General features: G+C 35.1%; 1 protein-coding gene across 1 annotated transcript in view; it reads right to left on the bottom strand.

Annotated features, from left to right (window-relative positions):
* Positions 1-22,334, bottom strand: part of DNAH12 (dynein axonemal heavy chain 12) — a 233,836-nt gene that overhangs the window by 182,746 nt on the left and 28,756 nt on the right. Inside the window, exons 5-11 of the mRNA XM_024123804.3 lie at positions 15,479-15,668; positions 14,768-14,840; positions 14,000-14,158; positions 13,591-13,786; positions 11,246-11,434; positions 10,235-10,391; positions 9,491-9,582 (exon numbers count right to left, since the gene is read on the bottom strand). Coding sequence (XP_023979572.1) covers positions 9,491-9,582; positions 10,235-10,391; positions 11,246-11,434; positions 13,591-13,786; positions 14,000-14,158; positions 14,768-14,840; positions 15,479-15,668 — 1,056 coding nt within the window. The remainder of the gene's footprint in view (positions 1-9,490; positions 9,583-10,234; positions 10,392-11,245; positions 11,435-13,590; positions 13,787-13,999; positions 14,159-14,767; positions 14,841-15,478; positions 15,669-22,334) is intronic.

Below are 22,334 nucleotides of genomic sequence, written 5' to 3'. Positions count from 1 at the left end.
ATATAAAAAAACAAACAACCCAATCCAAAAATGGGCAGAAGACCTAAATAGACATTTCTCCAAAAAAGACATACAGATGGCCAAGAGGCACATGACAAGCTGCTCAACATCATTAATTATGAGAGAAATGCAAATCAAAACTACAATGAGGTATCACCTCACAGCAGTTAGAATGGGCATCATCAGAAAATCTACAAACAACAAATGCTGGAGAGGGTGTGGAGAAAAGGGAACCCTCTTACACTGTTGGTGGGAATGTAAATTGATATAGCCACTACGGAGACAGTATGGAGGTTCCTTAAGAAACTAAAAATAGGATTACCATATGACCCAGCAACCCCACTACTGGGCATATACCCTGAGAAAACCATAATTCAAAAAGACACATGCATCCCAATGCTCATTGCAGCACTATTTACAATAGCCAGGTCATGGAAGCAACCTAAATGCCCATCGACAGATGAATGGATAAAGAAGATGTGGTACATATATACAGTGGAATATTACTTAGCCATAAAAAGGAATGAAATTGGGTCATTTGTAGAGACGTGGATGGACCTAGAGACTGTCATACAGAGTGAAGTAAGTCAGAAAGAGAAAAACAAGTATCTTATATTAATGCATGTATGTGGAACCTAGAAAAATGGTACAGATGAACTGGTTTGCAGGGCAGAAATTGAGACACAGAAGTAGAGAAGAAACATATGGACACCAAGGGGAGAAAGCGGCAGGGGGCGGGGGGTGTGTGATGAATTGGGAGACTGGGATTGATATGTGTACTGTACACTGATGTGTATAAAATGGATGACTAATAACCTGCTGTATAAAAAAATAAATAAAGTTAAATTTTTTTAAAAAAAGCATTTAACAAAATCTATCACTCTTTTGTGGTAGTAGCACTTAACAAACCAGGAATAGTAGCCAATGTCCGCAGCTTGATAGAGTATCTAGGAAAAATCTGCAACTAATATTATATTTAATGGTTTAAAAAATAATTTTTTTTTCCCTCTAAGCTCAAGAACAAATAGGGTATCTACTCTCACTACTTCTACTCAACATTATACCAGGGGTACTAGCCAGGGAAATTAAGCAGAAAAAAAAAATGAGGCATCCATATTAAAAAGGAAGAAATAAGACAATCTCTACTTGCAAATGACATATTATATATAGAAAACCCTAAACAATATACACACATACACATAAAACTATGAAGATTAATAAAGTTCAACAAGTTTGCAGGATATAAGACCAATATACAAAAATCAATTGTATTTCTAGACATTAGTAATCAACAATACAAAAATGAAATTAAGAAAACAATTCCATGTATAACATCTTCAAAAAATAGAATACTTAGCAATTATATTTTATGAAACAAGTACAAGACTTATAGAACACAAAAATGTTGGGGGAAAATGGAAAAGCACTATATGGTGGACTGAAATGATACAGACCAGCCTCCCTGTAACCTATTAGAAATATGCTCTATTATGTTCAAGAATGTAAAATAAAATATGAACATAATAAAGCAAAAATAATATTTACAAAAAAATTGGGAAAATACAATATCTGAAACGAAAATGTTACTTAATATGAGTAACAGCAGTTTAACACCAGAGAAGAAAGGATAAATGTATTTAATATTTTATTTATTTATTTATTTTGATTTATTATTTTTGGCTGCATTGGGTCTTCATTGCTGTGCACGGGCCTTCTCTAGTTGCGGCGAGCAGGGGCTACTTTTCGTTGTGGTGCACGGGCTTCTCATTGTAGTGGCTTCTCTTGTTGCGGAGCACGGGCTCTAGGTGTGCAGGTTTCAGTAGTTGTGGCTCGAGGGCTCAGTAGTTGTGGCTTGCAGGCTCTAGAGCGCAGGCTCAGTAGTGATGGCACACGGGTTGAGTTGCTCCACGGCATGTGGGATCTTCCTGGACCAGGGCTTGAACCTGTGTCCCCTGCATTGGCAGGCAGATTCTTAACCACTGCACCACCAGGGAAGCCCTTAGTGTACTTAAAATGATGCAAAAGAATTATCCAAAATGAAGCATAGAGAGAAGAAACTGAAAACTCTGAACAGAACTTCAGTAACCTCTGGAATAATATCAAACAATTTCATATACATGAAATTGGAATTCCAGAATTGGGGGAAGGAGGCAAACAAAAAAAATTGAAGTAATAATGTCTGAATATTTTCCAAGTTTGATAAGAACTAAACAGACCTTAGAATCTCAACAGTATTTCTTCTCAAACAAAAGAAATACAAAAGAAACAATATGAAAGCACTTCACAATCAAATAGCTGAGAAGCAACAAAAAAGAGAAAATCTTAAAAGAAGCCAGATTTTTAAAATTACAGAAAGAAACCCAGAAAACACTTCCAGCATGACAACATGAGGAGCTCTGTGGACCTGCTCCCCAGTGAAACTGGTGAAAATTATTTTAAAAACAAGCATGTAATTTAAAGCCTCTGAAAATGGTCATAAGAGTATACAGAAAATGAAGAAACATCTATTCATGAAAATCTATGAATATTTGGTAAGAAAAGTGAGAATCTGTGGTATTTGAACCTGGATTGCTCCCTCCCTCCGTGTTCCCAGCTCAGCAAGGTTGAAACTCCACTCCAGATAAGTGCACTCAAGAACACAGGGCTATCTTTCCACACAGGTTTCAGTTGGAGGGCTTAAATAGCTGTTGATAAAGCTACGTTCTTGGTGAGTACAATTAGAAGGTGGGGACTCCCTTGTTCCACCCAGATACCACTCATGGAAGGGAGGGTCTACCTTGGTTATGGTACCACTGAGACATGAATCACACTTTCCCTGGCTGGTAAGGTGGTGGATCCATATCAGAAGAAAGACAGGAAAACCTCAGGTTACTGCTCCCTACTCCACTGAGGGTTCAAGCCCTTCAGTGGGATTGTCACTGAGAGAAGCATGTCACTATCCCCATTCCCAGCTCCAGGGCCTTGGCTCAGAGATTTTGCCTGGAAGTGAAGGGGAAGCAGGTCATAAAATAGATACCTCCTAATCTTTTCCCAAAGGAATTGACTTCATTTGCAATAGAGCACGGAAAAGTTCAAGCCTAAGTGTGCCCTCAAAAACATTGGAGGTTGTGGTAGAGAGCAACTGTGAGGAAGATTCAGGGATTTGGTGAAGATTTGGGCTAAATCACAGACCGGCTAGTTTGAGGGAGAGAGCCAGGGAAGGAGACTGCTGGTAGAAGCCGTCCTAGGGTAGAATAACTATCAAACACTGACCCTGGGAACTGCTCTTTCAAGGAAGTCTGAATTTGATTAATCAGTAGAGCAATTTATACTTCCATGGCATTGTTGAAAACAATACAGCAATTAGCCAACAAAAAGTGAAAACTAACAGCTATGTGTGGCCAGAGAAAGAGAGAAGAAAGCCATTTGAAAGCATGGCCTCCCAGGATGACTTTGGGCACACCAAAAGCTGTGGCTCCTGGAGGAGTAACATCAAAGGCTTAACACTTCAGAGGGTGGGGGAGAGAGATAGGCTTCACTAAAATAATCTACCCAGTCACTAAACAAATAAACAAGCAAATAAAAATAACAAACTGGAAGGGGGAACAGGGCCTAGAGTTGCTACGATATATTATCTAACATGTTCAGATTCCAACAGAAAATTATGAGACATACAAAGAAACAGGAAAGTAGGACCCATACACTGGTTTTTAAAAATGCAGGCAACAGAAACTGCCTGTCAGCACAACCAAAAACAATCGAATTTAACAGAAAAAAACTTGAAAGTTGCCATTACAAATACGTTCAAAGAATTAAAGGAAATCATGCTTAAAGAAGTAAAGGAAGGTACAATGAGCATGTCTCATCAGATAGATGAAAGGTTTAGAAATTACAAAAAAGAAAAAAGAACTAAATGGAAATTTTGGAGTTGAAATGTACAATAACTGAAATGGAAAATTATCTAGAGAGGCTCAACAGTAGATCTGAACTGACAGAAGAAAGAATTAGCAAACTTGAAGGTAGACTGATAGAATTTATGCAATCCAAAAAACAAATGGAAAAAAAAATGAAGAAAAAAACAGAGCCTCTGTTAAATATGGGACATAATTAAGTGGACCAATGCATATGTAACGAGAGTATCAGAAGGAAGCACAAGAGAGAGAGAAAGAAGCACAAAAAATATTCAAGACCACAATAGCTGAAAGATTCCCAAACTGATTGAAAACCACCAATCTACACATCCAGTAGTTCAAAGCACTTTAAGATAAATGCAAAGAGATTCAGAAACAGACACATGATAGTAAAAATACAGAAAGCCATCGACAAGGAGAAAATCTTGAATCAGGAACAGTTAAAAACTGTCAACCAAGAATTCTAAATCCAGAAAAGCTATATTTCAAAAATCAAGATAAAATAATGGTATTTCCAGATATACAAAAACTGAGAGAATTTTTTAAGCAGACCTGTCCTATAAGAAATACTAATGGGACTTCCTCAGGTTGAAAGCAAGTAACCCCAGATGGTGTTTTTCCCATAAGGAAAAACAAAGAGTATCAGTAAAACAAATTACGTAATTATAAAAGATAGTATAAGTACATATTTTTCTCCCTCTTTCTCTTAACCAATATTAAAAAGAGTTGTATAAAATAATATGTATAATACACATCATATATATTATATCTATATTATATATAATGTATAAAATAACATGTATAATAATGTATTGTTGGGCATCTAACATATAGAAATGTAAATATATTTTAAACATAAACGTAAGAGTACAAAGAAGAAAGGTGGAGGCAAAGCTGTACTGGGCTAAGGAAATGACTACAGATGGTAAAGTAATAATTATAACAATGTATTGTTGGGTTTGTAACATTAATATACGTAATATGTATAACAATAATACTACAAAAAGGGGGAAAGGGTATAGAACTATATAGGAATAATGTTTCTATATCTCACTGGAATTAAGCTAGCATAAATCTGAATCTATTTAAGTTAGGCTTCTCTCATAAGTCCTAGAATAAACACTAAGAAAAACTTTTTTAAAAATTGAAAAAATCATTAAAGAAATTTAATTGTTTCATTAGAAAATATTCATTTAATGTAAAAGAAAGCAGTAAAAGAGGAAGAATAGAAGAACAAAAAAGACATGAGACATATAGAAAACAAAAAGTAAAATAGCAGACAGAAATACAGCTATATTAATAATGCTAAAAGTGAATAAATGACTGGGACTTCCCTGGCAGTCCAGTGGTTAGGACTCCACACTTCCACTGCAGGGTGCAAGGCTTCGATCCCTGGTTGGGTAACTAAGATTCTGCATGCCGTGCAGTGCAGCCAAAAAAAAAAAAAAGAAATTCAATTCAATCCTAATCAAAATCCCAGCTGGCTTCTTTATAGAAATTGATTTTGAAATGTACATGGAAATACAGAAAACATAGAGTATTCAAGATAATTTTGAAAAAGAAGAAAAAAGTAGAGAACTTATAATTAATACCTAATTTTAAAAATTACTGTAAAACTACAGAAATCAAGATTATGGTATTGGCATAAGAATAGATCTATAAATCAATGGAAAAGAATATAAAATCCAGAAATAGACCCACAAACATAGAGTCAATTGAATTTCAATAAAGATGCCAAGATAATTTAATGGGGAAAAGACGGTATTCTCTTTTTTTCTTTTTTTTGTTTTTGTCTGTGTTGGGTCTTCGTTGTTGCACGCAGGCTTTCTCTAGCTGTGGCGAGCAGAGGCTACTCTTCGTTGAGGTGCGTGGGCTTCTCAGTGCGGTGGCTTCTCTTGTTGTGGAGCACAGGCTCTAGGCGCGTGGACTTCAGTAGTTGTGGTGCACGGCTCAGTAGTGGTGGCATGTGGGCGCTAGAGAGTGCAGGCTTCAGTAGTTGCAGCGTGTGGGCTCAGAAGTTGTGGCTCATGGGCTCTAGGTGCGCGGGCTTCAGTAGTTGTGGCGCATGGGCTTAGATGCTCCGCAGCATGTGGGATCCTCCCGGAGCAGGGATCAAACCCATGTCCCCTGCATTGGCAGGCGGATTCTTAACCACTGTGCAACCAGGGAAGTTCCAATGATGATATTTTCAATCAATGATGTTGGTACAGCTTGATACCCACATGGAAAAAATCGAACCATGACTCATATTCCACACCATATGTTAAAATTATGTATGATGGGTAATGGACCTAAATGTAAAAGCTGAAACTATAAAATGTCTAGAAGAAAATATAGGCACAAATCTTTGTGACCATGGAGTAGGCAAACAAAAAGATAGATAGGACCTTAAAAAGAATGAACCTTAAATGAAAAAATTGATAGACTGGAATTCAATAGAATTTAAAATGCTTGCTCCTTGAAAGACGTGGTTACAAAAATGAAAAGTCAAGGCACATGCTGCGAGAAAATATTGCAAAACATTTTGCAGATAAAAGACTTTTCGAGAAAATATATAAAGACAGCTTAAAACTCAATAATAAGAATTTTATAATAATATAGCCCAATAAAATAAATCCATTATAATTAAACAATAAGAATAAAAAACACAACTTAAAATATAAAAATTACTAGGACAGACTTTTTTTTTTTTTTTTTTTGCGGTACTTGGGCCTCTCACTGTTGCGGCCTCTCCCGTTGCGGAGCACAGGCTCCGGACGCGCAGGCCCAGCGGCCATGGCTCACGGGCCCAGGCACTCCGCGGCATGTGGGATCTTCCCGGGCCGGGACATGAACCCGCATCCCCTGCATCGGCAGGCGGACTCCCAACCACTGCGCCACCAGGGAAGCCCCAGGCAGTTTATTTTTAAGAAGATACATGGGTGGAAAGTAATACATTAGAAGATGTTCAGCATCACTAGTCATCAGTGAAATACAAATTAAAACCACAACGAAACAACCAATGGGTCACTGAAGAAATCAAAGAGGAAATAAAAAAATACCTAGAGACAAATGAAAATAGAAACACAATGATCCAAAATATATAGGGTAAACAAACTTATGGTTACCAAAGGGGAAAGGGGGTTGGGGGATAAATTGGGAGTTTGAGATTAGCAGATGCAAACTACTATATATAAATTAGATAAACAACAAGATCCTACTGTAGAGCACAGGGAACTATATTCAATATCCTGCAATAAACAATAATGGAAAAGAATATGAGAAAGAATATTTATATATATGTATAACTGAATCACTTTGCTGTACACCAGAAACTAACACGACATTGTAAATCAACTATACTTCAATAAAAAAATATATATATATATATGAGATACAGCAAAAGCAGTTCTAAGAGATAAATTATAGTGATACAAGCCTACCTCAGGAAACAAGGAAATCCTCAAATAAGCAATTTAACCTTACAGCTAAAGGAACTACAAAAAGAAAAACAAAATCTAAAATTAGCTAAAGGAAAGAAATAAAGATCAGAGTGGAAATAGAGATTTAAAAATTAATAGAAAAGATCAGTGAAAACAAGAGTTGGTTCTTTGAAAAGATAAACAAAATTGATAAACCTTTAGCCAAACTCATTAAGAAAAAAAGAGAGAGGGCCCAAATAAAAATCAGAAATGAAAGAGAAGTAACTGACTCAAAGAAATACAAAGGATCACATGGCATTGTTACCAACAATTATAAGACAATAAAATGGACAACCTAGAAGAAATGGACAAATTCTGAGAAATGTACAATCTGCCAAGACTGAATAGGGTAAATATAAAATATGAACAGACCAATTCAGTAAAGTAATTTAATCAATAATTTTAAAACTCCCAACAAACAAAAGTCCAGGACCAGACAGATTTGTAGGTAAATTCTACAAAACACTTAAGAGTTAACACCTATCCTCAAACTATTCCAAAAAATTGCAGAGGAAGGAATGCTTCCAAATTCATTACATGAGGCCAGCATCACCCTGATACCAAAACCAGAAAAAGACAACAGACAAAAAGAAAATTACAGGCAAATATCACTGATGAACATAGATGCAAAAATCCTCAACAAAATATTATCAAACTGAATTCAACAATACATTAAAAGGATCATATACCATGATCAAGTGGGATTTATCCCAAGGATGCAAGGATGATTTAATAACTGCAAATCAATCAATGTGATACACCATATTAATGGAATGAAGAATAAAAACCATCTGATCATCTCAATAGGTGTAGAAAAAGCTTTTGGCACAATGCAAATTCCATTTATGAGAGCAACTGTCAAAAAATGTGTATAGAGGAAACATACTTCAACATAATAAAGGCTATATTACACAGCCAACATCATACTCAATGGTGAAAAGCTGAAAGCATTTCCTCTAAGATCAGGAACAAGACAAGGATGCCTGCTCTCACCACTTTTATTCAACATAGTATTGGAAGTCCTAGCCACAGCAAACAGACAAGAAAAAGAAATAAAGGGCATCCAAATTGGAAAGGAAGAAGTAAAACTGTCACTGTTTGCGGATGACATGATAACCCATATAGAAAATCCTAAAGACACCACCAAAATTGTGTAAGAAGTAATAAATAAATTCAGGGAAGTTGCAGGATGCAAAATTAATATACAGAAATCTGTTCTGTTTCTACATGTTAATAATGAACTATCAGAAGGAGAAGTTAAGAAAACAGTCCCATTTACAATTGCATCAAAAAGAATAAAATACCTAGTAATAAATCTAGCCGAGGATGTAAAAGACCTGTACTCTGAAAACTATAAGACATTGATGAAAGATATTGAATCAACACAAACAAATGGAAAGTTATACCAGGCTCATGAAGTAAAAGAATTAATACTGTTAAAATGACCATACTTCCCAAGGCAATCTACATATTCAGTGCAAGCCTACCAAAGTATCAATGGCATTTTTCATAGAACTAGAGCAATTAATTCTAAAATTTGTATGGAAACACAAAATACCCCATATATTGTATCCCTAATTACCTACTCTTCAGCCATTTGGGGTTTATTTGACATTCTCTGAACACCTCTAAATACTTTTGGCCTTTTCTTATGTTACATTTCTTCTCTTCTCCACATATAAACATCTACTTCAAAGTCCAGCCCACTTTTCACTTTTTCTAGAAACCTCCACCAATTTCCAAAAGCAAAAGTAATCATTCCTTCTTGTGAGCTTCCACAACACTTTGTCCCTATCTCCATTCTAGTACTAATCTCAATATATCACAGTTGTTATTTCGATGTCTGGCTTCCATGCCAAATACAAGCTCTTGAGGATAATGCTTATGTATTATTTATTTTTGCATCACCAAAATCTTACTATGTCTCTGAATGTGATGAGAAATATTTTTGTTGAATCAATGAATGACTTAAATGAATGACTAGCGAAATTATTAGATGAAAATATGAGTTTACAAAAATGATGTTTTGAATAAGAAATTCTGTTAACTTAGACTGAAGCATTTATTTTTTAGAATAAAAAGATCTTAATTTTAAAAAGAAATTCAAAGACATTAATGAAAAACAGAATTAACACTTACCTCTGTGTATTCATCAAAAGTATGATCTTCTGTCTGAAAAGTCTCTATCAGCTTAACTGCAGTTCCATCAAGGAGCCAATTGTATTTTTCAACTGAAAATTAATAATCTAACTTAAATCTCAGTAACACCCTCTTAAAAAGGTAAAGTGCTTTTTTATATAATCATAGAATGGAGTAGCCTATTCAATTAAATATTATTAATAGACTATTAACATACACTAATAGGAACAGACAGAATAACATAAAATAGACTTAATAAGCAAACCAGGTTAAATGCAGACTTTTAAAATAAAAATAATAGGGTATGTAAAATAACTTAGAGGTACAGATAAGCCAGTCAATAAAAGGTTTTGGTTAATAGAATGTAAAATAACAACTATCTATCCTGAGCCCATAACACACTTGAGGAGGCTACTGAGCTGCAGACTCTTCAAAACTATTCTTAGAAATTACCTTGCTTTTGCCCTTGATTTAACTTTCTCCTTATGCCAACAACTCTTCTCTCTACATTTTGGCTTTATGACCCTGCTCCAGTTAACATTCACCCTTTGGACTGAACAACAGAATTCAAGTTTCTTGGGTTTGATCCATGACTCTGCCAAAAGCCATGCCTATGCTCACTCCTGGCTCTCTGCTCTTTCATAACAGATCCAGACAACCAAATAACTGACCAAATTCTAGTAAAAATAAAATGGCATTCTTTTATGGCAAAAAAAGAGATATAATATTATGTGTCATATATACCATATGTCTCATAATGTTTTCTTGCATCTTCTAAGTTATGATGTACTGCCACCTTCAGTGTATCAAGAGCCCATTGTAACACATGTTCAGGAAGTTCTGTGTCAAGATTCACAGTTGTTGAAGTTCCTGAGAGCCAAGAGGGTACTGTTTGGACATTCTAACATAAATAAAAATGACAATTCATGAAATAAATATCTGTGCAATTGATCTATATGTAGATCTTATACTATACTTTAAAAAATTCATTTCAGATTTCAGCGGTCCAAGAAAAGATAACTTGATGCAAAATAATGATTTAAAATTGTCTGTAGTCTAATATAAAACCTTAGCTGGGTTAGTTTTCTATCATTCAACAAATATTTATTGAGGAACTATAATGTTGAAGTGATTATACTAGAAAGCTCTAGAAAGAACAAACATGACTTGGATCTTGTCCTTAAGAAGTTCACAACTCAGTAGGGAACATGAGACATGCACAAAAATATCAATTCATAACTGCAGTAAAACTTATAAGAAGAAAAAAGTCATCTCAAGCCAGGAAACTTTCTCAAAGAGAAAGCACTTTTAACTTAAAATAACCTGGAGGATGGAAAGAAAACTACGAGTTATAACATTTTATGTACATATACACTTTATAGAGCTTCAAGTCAATTTAAAAGTTCGAAAAAGGGACATATAAAGAAACCCAATGGGCAGAGTCACAGATGTAGAAAACAAACTCATGGTTACCAGGGGATAAGGGGGAGGGAGGGATAAATTGAGAGATTGGGATTGATATATACACACTACTATATATAAAATAGGTAACTAATAAGGACCTATAGGGAACTCTACTCAATACTCCGTAATGGCCTATCTGGGAAAAGAATCTAAAAAAAAGACTGGGTATGTGTATATGTATAACCGATTCACTTTGCTATACACCTGAAACTAATGCAACATCGTAAACCAACTATACTCCAATAAAAATTTTAAAAAACAGAAACCCAGTGGATAAGAATAAAGAAATACCTGCAGAGCTTCAGCTATTCGCTCAACCAAACCCAAAACAACATCTTCCAAATCTTGAAAAGTAGGATAAAATTCCATTTTATCATCATCAAACGTCAATTCCATCTTAAATATTGGCAGCCCTCGTTGATCTTCTTGGTCAAAGAGTTTTACAAATCCTTCTACAGTTCTCTTTAAGAGCTCTTTTAGCTGCGTGATGCCATAAGTTATTATTACTTTAGAAAGTACAAACTGAACCTTTAACTAAAATCAGTAACCTATTGCCTATAATTAATTCACTCTACCAATCCATTTAGTCCTGAAAATTATCTTCATTCAGCACAATATGTTCTTAATAAATATAGTCTAAAATAAATAGGACAATATATACAAACTTTAATTTTTCTATAGAATATCAACAATCTTAAAATGGCAACTCAGAATCTTCTACATCCTTTAGTAATTCTGTCCCTGGTACAGAAAAAGTTCCAGAAGACCCAACAATATGGTAAAGACTGAGGGGAGGAGAGGCCTGAAACCTAAGTTTGGGGGTGTCATGAGGTGACATGTATACGGGGCAAGGGACAGTAGTGTACTAGAGCTAGCTCCTACAGTTATAAGAGCCAGTTGTTAAACATTCAAGAATTTTGTGAGCCAGATACTAAACTCTTGGATGCTTGAAAAATCACCATGGTGGGAATATTTACCCCATGGAAATTGGCAAACACTACAAACCAGGGCTTTTTCTCCTGGGGTCAGATTTCCAGCACATCACTAAGTGAGAGTGAAGCCACTGGAACTTAGAAATGTGCACTGTAAGTTACCAAAGTATGAATAATGCTTTCTTATGCAGAACCAACTATTAGAAATTTAAGCAAGGTAGACAAACATATATCTAAATAATCTTCAAAACTTTCCTCATCTCTTAACTTCTTATCATATAATCATAGTCCTCTTAAGAGGATAAAGGTAAAAAGGAAATCATGTATATTAGTTACAGTATTACATACCATATATATATATATATATATATATATATATATGTGTATATATAAATTCCCTTTAAAAATGGAAAAATTCGGGCTTCCCTGGTGGCGCAGTGGTTGAGAATCTGCCTGCCAATGCAGGGGACACGGGTTCGAGCCCTGGTCTGGGAAGATCCCACATGCCTCTGTGCAACTAGGCCCGTGAGCCACAACTACTGAGCCTGCGCGTCTGGAGCCCATGCTCCGCAACAAGAGAGGCCGCGATAGTGAGAGACCCACGCACCGCGATGAAGAGTGGCCCCCGCTTGCCACAACTAGAGAAAGCCCTCGCACAGAAACGAAGACCCAACACAGCCAAAAATAAATATTAAAATAAATAAATTAATTTTAAAAAAAATACAGCAGGCTTGGAAGTCCTTCTACCTGTGTTTTTTAAATAAAGGCAAAATTCATGGACTCTTTGGAGGTCTTTACAAAAAGGAAAAGTTTTTATTCAAAACTATTTTTCTAGGATTACATTTCTACAATAGTAAAAATTCAAGGAGCCCAAAAAATAATTGTATAAAATCATATTCTCTTTCTGTTTGTCATTTAAAGACGATCAATAACGTTTCAAACCAAGATTTTACTGAGAACAAAACGAGAATCAACTAACTTGTAATTTCATAAGTTCAAAAATATGTTCACTAGATAGTACTTTTGTTAATTTACTCCAATAAAGCTATAGATAATTAGTTATAGCCTTTAAGCATGAATCCAGTAATCAATCAATCATAATATTGACACATACTTCTAGACTTACCTCTCATTTTATTTTTTATTTTTATTATTTTTTTAGATTTTATTTATTTATTTATTTATTTATTTATTTATTTATTTATTGGCTGTGTTGGGTCTTCATTGCTGCACATGGGCTTTCTCTAGTCGCAGCAAGTGGGGGCTACTCTTCGTTGTGGTGCGCGGGCTTCTCACTGCGGTGGCTTCTCTTGTTGCGGAGCAGGGCTCTAGGCACACAGGCTCAGTAGTTGTGACTCACCGGCTCTAGAACACAGGCTCAGTAGCTGTGGCGCATGGGCTTAGTTGCTCCGTGGCATATGGGATCTTCCCAGACCAGGGCTTGAACCCATGTTCCCTTCATTGGCAGGCAGATTCTTAACCACTGCGCCACCAGGGAAGCCCTTACCTCTCATTTTTAGACTGCTTCCAGAAATGAAGCATTTTTCTGCTAAAGTTATTTAAACAAAATTATAGTAAAAGTCTTTCTTAATTTATTTCAAAATAATTATATAGCACTATATCTAAAGAAGATTTATTTAAAATACTAAAGTAACTTCAATAACATTATAACATTATCATTTAAAATATACAAAACCTATTTACCTGATTTGACATAAGTGTGGAAACACAGTTATAAAATGCATCCAGTTTCTCAGGTTTAATGCCTTCTAGTGACTCCTTCTTGGTAAAGAGACTTATAACCTTTGGATACCAAGTGTTCATTATCTTCTCTTCTGCCTTTCTAGCTTGTATGGATAAATCATTTTTCAGTGATTCACAATCAATTGGGCCTTTACCTCTATTTATGAAAAAAAATGATTTAAAGCAAACAATAGATATTGGTCATGATACAAAATTGTTGAAACAAGCAAGGTAAATTAAAAATTTTTTTAACCTAAGAAAAGTCCTGAGTATTTATCAATCAGTTTTTTAAATTACATAGTCAAAATATAAAGACTCAAGCAGGAGACATTCAAATTTTAAATGTTAATTAATAAATATGGGATTTTACCTAATTCCAGTTAAGTCTAGCAAAACTGTATTGGCAAATGTTGTATAACCAAGGTCCAATAACATTTTCATAGTTGGATGAACAATGTACAAACTAGCTAATATTTGATTTCTTGTCTGCAGATAGTTAGAATGCCAAAGCTTAGAATAATCCAGGCATCTGGAAAAGCAAAACACCATATCAAACAGGATTCAAATGATACATTCTACATTTTAGGAAATAATATTTATGACATGGAATTAGTATCAAAGTGAGAAGACCGGGGATTGAGAAGAGAGAAATGTACTCAGCAATGGGAAACTTAGGAGATAATCATGTAATAAAAATACATCAAGATCTTGAGAGTTCATTATCTTCGGAGAGACCAGAGATCATTTGTGGGTAAGGCAGGCTGATGGGTCAGGCATGAGTTCCCTAACTTCCACCGTGCTCTGGCTCAGTTACCCTGGGTAGAGATAAACAAACTCAGTCCTTAGGATTGGGGAGAAGAGATGGAGAAATCTGTCTGGCATACTCCAAAGCTTACTTAAGGCCAAGTTGAGTTATACATCCATAAATGTTCCCACTAATTGCATAAGCAACAACTAGATAAGTTCAATGTAGAGGATACCTTTGGGGAAAAAAAAAAACCAGTAGTACTATTTTTTTTTTACATGTTTTCAAAACACTTTTGAGCTTCACAGTTGTAGCCTTGAAGGTAAGGTCAGTTTATTTTCAATCTGTTATCAAAACCTAGATACAGTACTGTTTTATAAAAATTTTACTTACACAGGGGATTCAGGTAAAGGGCCTCCTTCATCTTCAAGCCATTTAACTGGAGGTCTCACAAGAACACTCCTCACTCAAAAAAAAAAAAAAGTATAATATATACATATATTTTACAGATAGATAGATAGGTTAATACTTCTTGAAAATCCTTGCAAGACTTAACTGAAATTAAAGTTTCTAACTTTTGATAATGGATAGTATAGTTTAATATGAATCAAAATGAGTATAAGAAAAAAATCCCTTGTGTGAAACAAAATCATGCTCTTGGTACAATTTCGGCCCTGCTTTGGAGGTGAATTCAGATACAGTAAAGCTTTAATAAGTTCTCAGTTTTTCTCATCCTATCTATTCAAAGGTCACTGGCATGGCCACTTAAAAAAATTAATCCAATTAAAAAGTGCAAAGGTTAAATACCTAATAAATCTCCCAAACACATTAATATTTTCTTACCATCCTGTAAATAGTATAACCATAAAGACAAAGTAAAAAATTAAAAAGCTATTAAGCACATAAAAATTACAAAAAGTACCCTTAAAAACAGTATCCTTAAATTACAAAGATTTGACTAGGTTATAGGCTCAAAATTAAAACTTTAAAAATATCTAAGAAATACATATAGCTAAACATATAATGTTCATTATTCATATTTCTACTTTCGATTGGGAGAGGTGGGGGAACAAGCAAGCTTGGCATGTGTTAAATGCCACTTACCCAAATATCTCTTCATGCTTTTTTCAAAATCACTTGACACCTCATTTATGAGACTTTGAATGAGTTCTTCTCTTTCTTTCCCTTCCTTTAAAGACTCAGGTATCAGCATTAACATGTGATCCAGCCATTCCTGCTGAATAGGTACTATGGGACTACTCTCTACACATTGTTTCAAATAAATATAGTTGAACTGAGAATGTAATAAGAAAAAATTAAATGTTCTAAATCGTGTAGCATTTCAATGATACATGTGAAATGTAGCATTTCAGAGTAAAAATATTATGAAAAATAACATGTTTTCAGAATAAAAATATTTTATCCAAAAGTACAACCTACAAAGAAACTATTTTATATTTTTATTTATGATGAGTTCTCTCCAAATTAATGTTCTTAGTATACTCTTCACTTTCTCAAGGCAAAACAAACATCCTTAATCTAACTTACTATTCCTTCATTTAACAAATATTCTTTAATTCAACAAATATTCAGGTATTGTTCCAAATGCTGAGAATATAGTAATAAACAAAACAGACAAAACCCCACTCTCTTGGAGATACTATTGTGGTATAATAGCATCATAATATATTTTCATAAATTCTCCCATAACAATGAGTAGTCTGACAAAAATAGACATGAACAAATGGAAAGACAGTACTTGATCTTGGTAAAGATATTTTAACATCATGAAAATTTAAAGTTGTCCCAAAATCAATTTAATGCAATACTAATAAAAATATCTACACACATTTTTAAGAAACTAGACAAGTAGAGACTGAAGTTCAAGTGGAAAAATAAATAGCCAAGAAATCCCTGAGAAAGAATATTTATAAGGAAGAACTATCCCTAGGAGACATTAAAACATACTATAAAGTCTCCCTGATGAGAAGAGTGTGGTACAGGTACATGAATAGACAGACCACTGGGGAAAAAAAAAATAGAAAGTCCAGAAATAGATTCAGTCCATAGGAAAATGTAGCATATGATAAATGTGGCACCTCAAATCACTGAAGCAAAGATAAAGATTTTAATAAATATTTCTGGGACAACTGGTTAGCCATTTGGAAAAAGATAAATTTAACACATATCTTCCAACATACACAAGAATAAATTCCAAATAGATCAGAAATTTAATTAAACTAAACAATAAAACTATACAAGGCCAGAAAAAAACTGATCAAATTCTTCTATAATTGAGCGTAGGGGAAGACTTTATAACTATGATTCAAATTCCAGGTACAAAAAAAGGAAAAAATGATTGACAAATTCTGACTACATAAAATTAAAATGTTTGCATGTTTTAAAAACATAATAAAAAAGGTCAAAAGACTACTGACAATCTTGGAGAAAATATTTGCAAATAAAGGGGAAAGAATGCTTGAAAATTTAGGAGATGGGTGAAACTTGAGGACATTATGCTAAATGAAATAGGCCAATGACAAAAAGATAAACACTTTATGATTCCACTTATATGAGGTATCTACAGTAGTCAAATTCATAAAACAGAAAATAGAATGCCACTTGCCAGGGACTAGGGGGAAAAGGAAATGGAGAGTTGTTTCATGAGTGTAGAGTTTCAGTTTTGCAATATGAAAATATTCTGGAGATTAGTTACACAAAGTGAAAATACTTAACACCACTGAACAGTACACTTTATTTTTTTTTAATTTTTTAATTTTTAAAATATTTATTTATTTATTTATTTATTTTTGGCTGTTTTGGGTCTTCGTTTCTGTGCAAGGGCTTTCTCTAGTTGCGGCAAGTGGGGGCCACTCTTCATCGCGGTGCGCGGGCCTCTCACTATCGCGGCCTCTCGTGTTGCTGAGCACAGGCTCCAGACGCGCAGGCTCAGTAGTTGTGGCTCACGGGCCTAGTTGCTCTGCGGCATGTGGGATCTTCCCAGACCAGGGCTCGAACCCGTGTCCCCTGCATTGGCAGGCAGATTCTCAACGAATGCGCTACCAGGGAAGCCCCTATTTATTTATTTTTAATTAATTTATTTGTATATTTTTGGCTCCATTGGGTCTTCATTGCTGCGCACAGGCTTTCTCTAGTTGCCAGGGGCTACTCTTCATTGTGGTGTGCGGGCTTCTCATTGCGGTGGCTCCTCTTGTTGCGGAGCATGGGCTCTAGGCATGCGGGCTTCAGTAGTTGTGACACATGGACTCAGTAGCTGTGGCACACATGCTTAGTTGCTCCACAGCATGTGGACTCTTCCGGGAGCAGGGCTCGAACCTGTGTTCCCTGCATTGCCAGGCGGATTCTTAACCACTGCGCCACCAGGGAAGTCCTGAACAGCACATTTTAAAATAGTTAAGATGGTGGGACTTCCCTGGTGGTGCAGAGTATGTTTCTCACATGTTATGGGTTAGCAATTTAAAAACAGTTTATGTGTATTCTAGAATTTAACAAAATAAGTAAATATACTGTGGTTCATAAAAGCTAGGTTTCTGACTGTGAGAGAAGGGAGCAACAAATAAGGAAAGAGGGAAGACTAGAATGAACCCAGTGATATTAAATTGGAATAGGAGGCATAAGTGTAAACTCATGGTTTTTAATATAGATAGATGATAGAAGGAAGGATGGATGGATAGATAGATAGATAGATACATAGACAGAGAGACAGACAAACAGAAAGATAATTTCCTGGCTCTTTCTGCTGAGGGAACCAAGAAGAATTACATCTCAGGAACACAGCTAACACTCATGTCATGGTTTCTAAATACCATTCTCTACTAAAAAGAGGCAGGAATCCTTGGAGGAATGACTGACTCCAGGATTAGAATAGGAAAAGTACAGTATAAGCCTGGAATATCTTACTGTATCAAAACATGAGATCTCAAAGAATGATGGGATAAGCTAAAAAGAATATAACAGTCAACTTGAAGGGCTCCCACTGGCCAAATCTGGGGCAGCTGAACATCAAAATAAACCATAGTAGTAACACATTAAATTCAATAGCTAAAATAAGACTGTCCATAAATAGTCCATACTGATATAAATGAATTAACGAATGAGGAAAGAAAGAAAGAGAGAGAGAAAGGAAAAGGATGAAGTTCTTCCTTACTACAAAATTCCAACTAAAAAATATACAAGGAATGGTGGGAAAATTACTATCTGGCAACCACCATAGTAATCATTGTTTCAGGCAAGAATATTAACATTATGAGGACAAGTGAACATATAGGACAATTCTTTGTACTCTTTTTACAATTTTCTATAAGTCTGAAATTATTTTGAAATAAAATATTTTTTAAAGGAATGACCTGGTTGGACATTTTTTCTTTTGTCTCCTACTTAAAAATTTTTTTCAATTAGTTGCTCACTCCAAAATTCTTCTAGAGGGTCATTTTCTATGGCTATTCCACTAATATGCTGCTTGATCTTAAAAGTCCTGTGGTGGTCCCCAATATCTCAACAGAGTTACTCTGTCTGGTAATGAATCTGATCTTCTCCCCACTCTTTCTGTTCCCTCTCCCCCTAGGTGATTTCACCTAGTCCCGTGACTATAAATATTAACTATATATGTTGATGTGTTCTAAATCTGTATCTCTAGAACTCAGCTCTTCCTGAAATATCCAGCATAGCCAAAAGAGATCTCTTGATCTCCCAGCTCCTAAAACGTTCCTTCCTCAGTCTTAGCCATGTCAATAAACAGCACCAAATTACCCTATAAAATATATGTATTTGACCCTTACAATTGGAGTATACATTCTTCCATTAGCAAAGAGATATTTAACTTTTCTGAGTGAGACCATGTGCTTTCAAAGTCTTTTTTGAAAACTTCCTACTTTATGCCCTCACTGTGGTCTCTTCATACTTCTATCACAACACCTGGTGTATGTTACTGAACATAAGTGTTTATATTTATTAATTCATCAAGCATTTATTGAATATCCACTATTGGTAGTCAATACCATAGTTGTTAAAGACACAAAGATATTTAAGAAGCAATTCCTAGCCTCAAGACTAGAAAATACATCATTTTAATACATAAAAATATCAAAGGAATACCAAATACAATGTGCTAAGAAAAATAATAAAAATGAACAATGTATAATAGGAGCAAAGAAGAAGTCATCTATCCAAACCCATAGGAATAGGTTAAGACTTCCTGGGGATGGTAACTGAGCTGAAATAGAGACAGCCAGGTGAAAGGAAGCATGGATGGTGAGGGGACGTGCGGGGCAAAAGCAGCGAGGTGAGAGACGTTATGTTTCCTCAAGGATGAATAAGAAAGTCCACGTTGGTGAAGCATAAAATATGATACAGAACACGGTGAAAGGAGAGGCAGGAGAATAGGTAGGAGTCATATTACAGAAAGCCTTGCATACACATTAAGATTTAATTCTGTAGGTTATGGGAAGCCACTGATGGCTATTGTAGTCAAGGCGAAAGAGGAAGACCTGATCTAAGGCTAGGACAAAAAGAGGGCTGATTGGAGAAATATTCGTAGCATTTGGGGACTAATTGTATGGCAGAGAGAGGGGGAAAAAGAAGTTAAGACTCAGGTGTTTTAAGCATGAGTGACTGGGTAAATAGTGATAACTAGAAGAGAGAATAAGGAGGAAGAAAAGTCTTATGGAAGAAGCTGATAAGTTCATTTTTTCTGACATGTTGAATTTGAGTTATTTGTGCATCAAAATCTATGGGAGTCATCAAAATATGGAAGGTACTTGAAATCAGAAGAGAATCATCCAGGAAGATTCAAGGAAAGAGAACAGTGGGCCACAGTCAGGCAGGGAAGCGAAACCCACGAAGATGACAGAGAAATAATATTTAGAGAACTAGAAAAATAAGTATAAGGGCATTTAAAAGGAAATGAATATTCAGCAGTGTCAAAAATCAGCTGGAATTGTCACTATTTTTTAATTTTAGCCATACTAATGGGTATGTACTGATAACTCATCACAGTTTTAATTTACGTTTCCCTAATGGTTAATAATGTTGAGCCTCTTTGATGTGCTTATTTGCCATCCATATATCCTCTGGTAAAATGTCTAGTCATGTCTTTTACTCATTTTCTAATTGGATTTTTTGTTTTTATCCTGTTGAGTTTTGAGAGTTCTTAAATATTCTAGATACAAGTCCTTTGTTGGATATGTGATTTGTGAATATTTTCTTGCATTATGTAGCTTGTTTTCTCATTCTCTTAACAGAATCTTTCACCTAGCTATAGTTTTTAATTTTTATGAAATAAAATTTATTGGGTTTTTTATGGATTGTGCTTTTTATTTTTTGGCCGTGCTGCACAGCACTCAGGATCTTAGTTTCCTGAACATGGATCGAACTCATGCCCACGGCAATGGAAGTGCAAAGTCTTAACCACTGAACAGCCAGGGAAGTCCCGGACTGTGCTTTATTAAATTGAGGTATAGTTGATTTACAATATATATTAGTTTCAGATGTACAACATAGTGATTCAAAATTTTTATAGATTATACTCCATTTAAAGTTATAAAATATAGGCTATATTCCCTGTGCTATACAATGTATCATTATAGCTTATTTATTTTATACATAGTAGTTTGTACCTCTTAATGCCCTACCCCTATCTTGCCCTTCCTCCCTTTCCTCTCCCCACTGGTAACCACTAGCTTTTTCTCTGTATGTGTGAGTTTGTTTCTGTTTTGTTATATTCCTTTGTTTTATTTTTTAGATTCCACATATAAATGATAACATACAGTATTTATCTTTCTCTGTCTGACTTATTTCTCTATGCATAATACTCTCCAGGTTTACCTTTGTTGTTGCAAATGGAAAATTTTCGTTCTTTTTTATGGCTGAGTTACTCCATTACATATATATATATGTGTATGTATATAAATTATATATATGTATATAAATTCACATCTTCCTATCCACATCTTGGCTTTTGTAAATAATGCTGTTGTGAACATTAGGGTGCATTTATCTTTTTGATTAGTGTTTTTGTTTTCTTTGGATATATACCGAGAAATGGAATGGCTGGGTCATATGTAGTTCTATTTTTAGTTTTTAGAGGGACCTCCACACTGTTTCCCATAGCGGCTGCACCAATTTATGTTCCCACCAACAGTGTACAAGGGCTCCCTTCTCTCTACATCCTCACCAACATTAGTTATTTGTGGTCTTTTTATTTTTTTTAACATCTTTATTGGTGTATAATTGCTTTACTATGGTGTGTTCGTTTCTGCTTTATAACAAAATGAATCAGCTATGCATATACATATATCCCCATATCCCCTCCCTCTTGCATCTCCTTCCCACCCTCCCTATCCCACCCCTCTAGGTGGTCACAGAGCACTGAGCTGATCTCCCTGTGCAATGCAGCTGCTTCCCACTAGCTATCTATTTTACATTTGGTAGTGTATATATGTGCATGCCATTCTCTCACTTCATCCCAGCTTACCCTTCCCACTCCCCGTGTCCTCAAGTCCATTCTCTGCATCTGCGTTTTTATTCCTGTCCTGACCCTAGGTTCTTCAGAACCTTTTTTTTTTTCATTCCATGTATATGTGTTAGCATATGGTATTTGTTTTTCTCTTTCTGACTTACTTCACTCTGTATGACAGACTCCAGGTCTATCCACCTCATTACAAATAACTCAGTTTCATTTCTTTTTATGGCTGAGTAATATATTGTATATATGTGCCACATCTTCTTTATCCATTCATCTGTTGATGGACAGTTAGGTTGCTTCCATGTCCTTGCTATTGTAAATAGAGCTGCAATGAACATCATGGCACAAGACTCTTTTTTTTTTTTCTTTTTTCTTTTTTTTTTTTTTTTACATCTTTATTGGAGTATAACTGTTTTACAATAGTGTGTTAGTTTCTCCTTTACAACAAAGTGAATCAGTTATACATATACATATGTT

The sequence above is a fragment of the Physeter macrocephalus genome, chromosome 18 (assembly GCF_002837175.3).
Source record: "Physeter macrocephalus isolate SW-GA chromosome 18, ASM283717v5, whole genome shotgun sequence".
NCBI classification, from domain to species: Eukaryota; Metazoa; Chordata; class Mammalia; order Artiodactyla; family Physeteridae; genus Physeter; species Physeter macrocephalus.
Note: the sequence above shows the minus strand (reverse complement) of the source record. Positions and strands in the feature narration are given on the sequence as shown.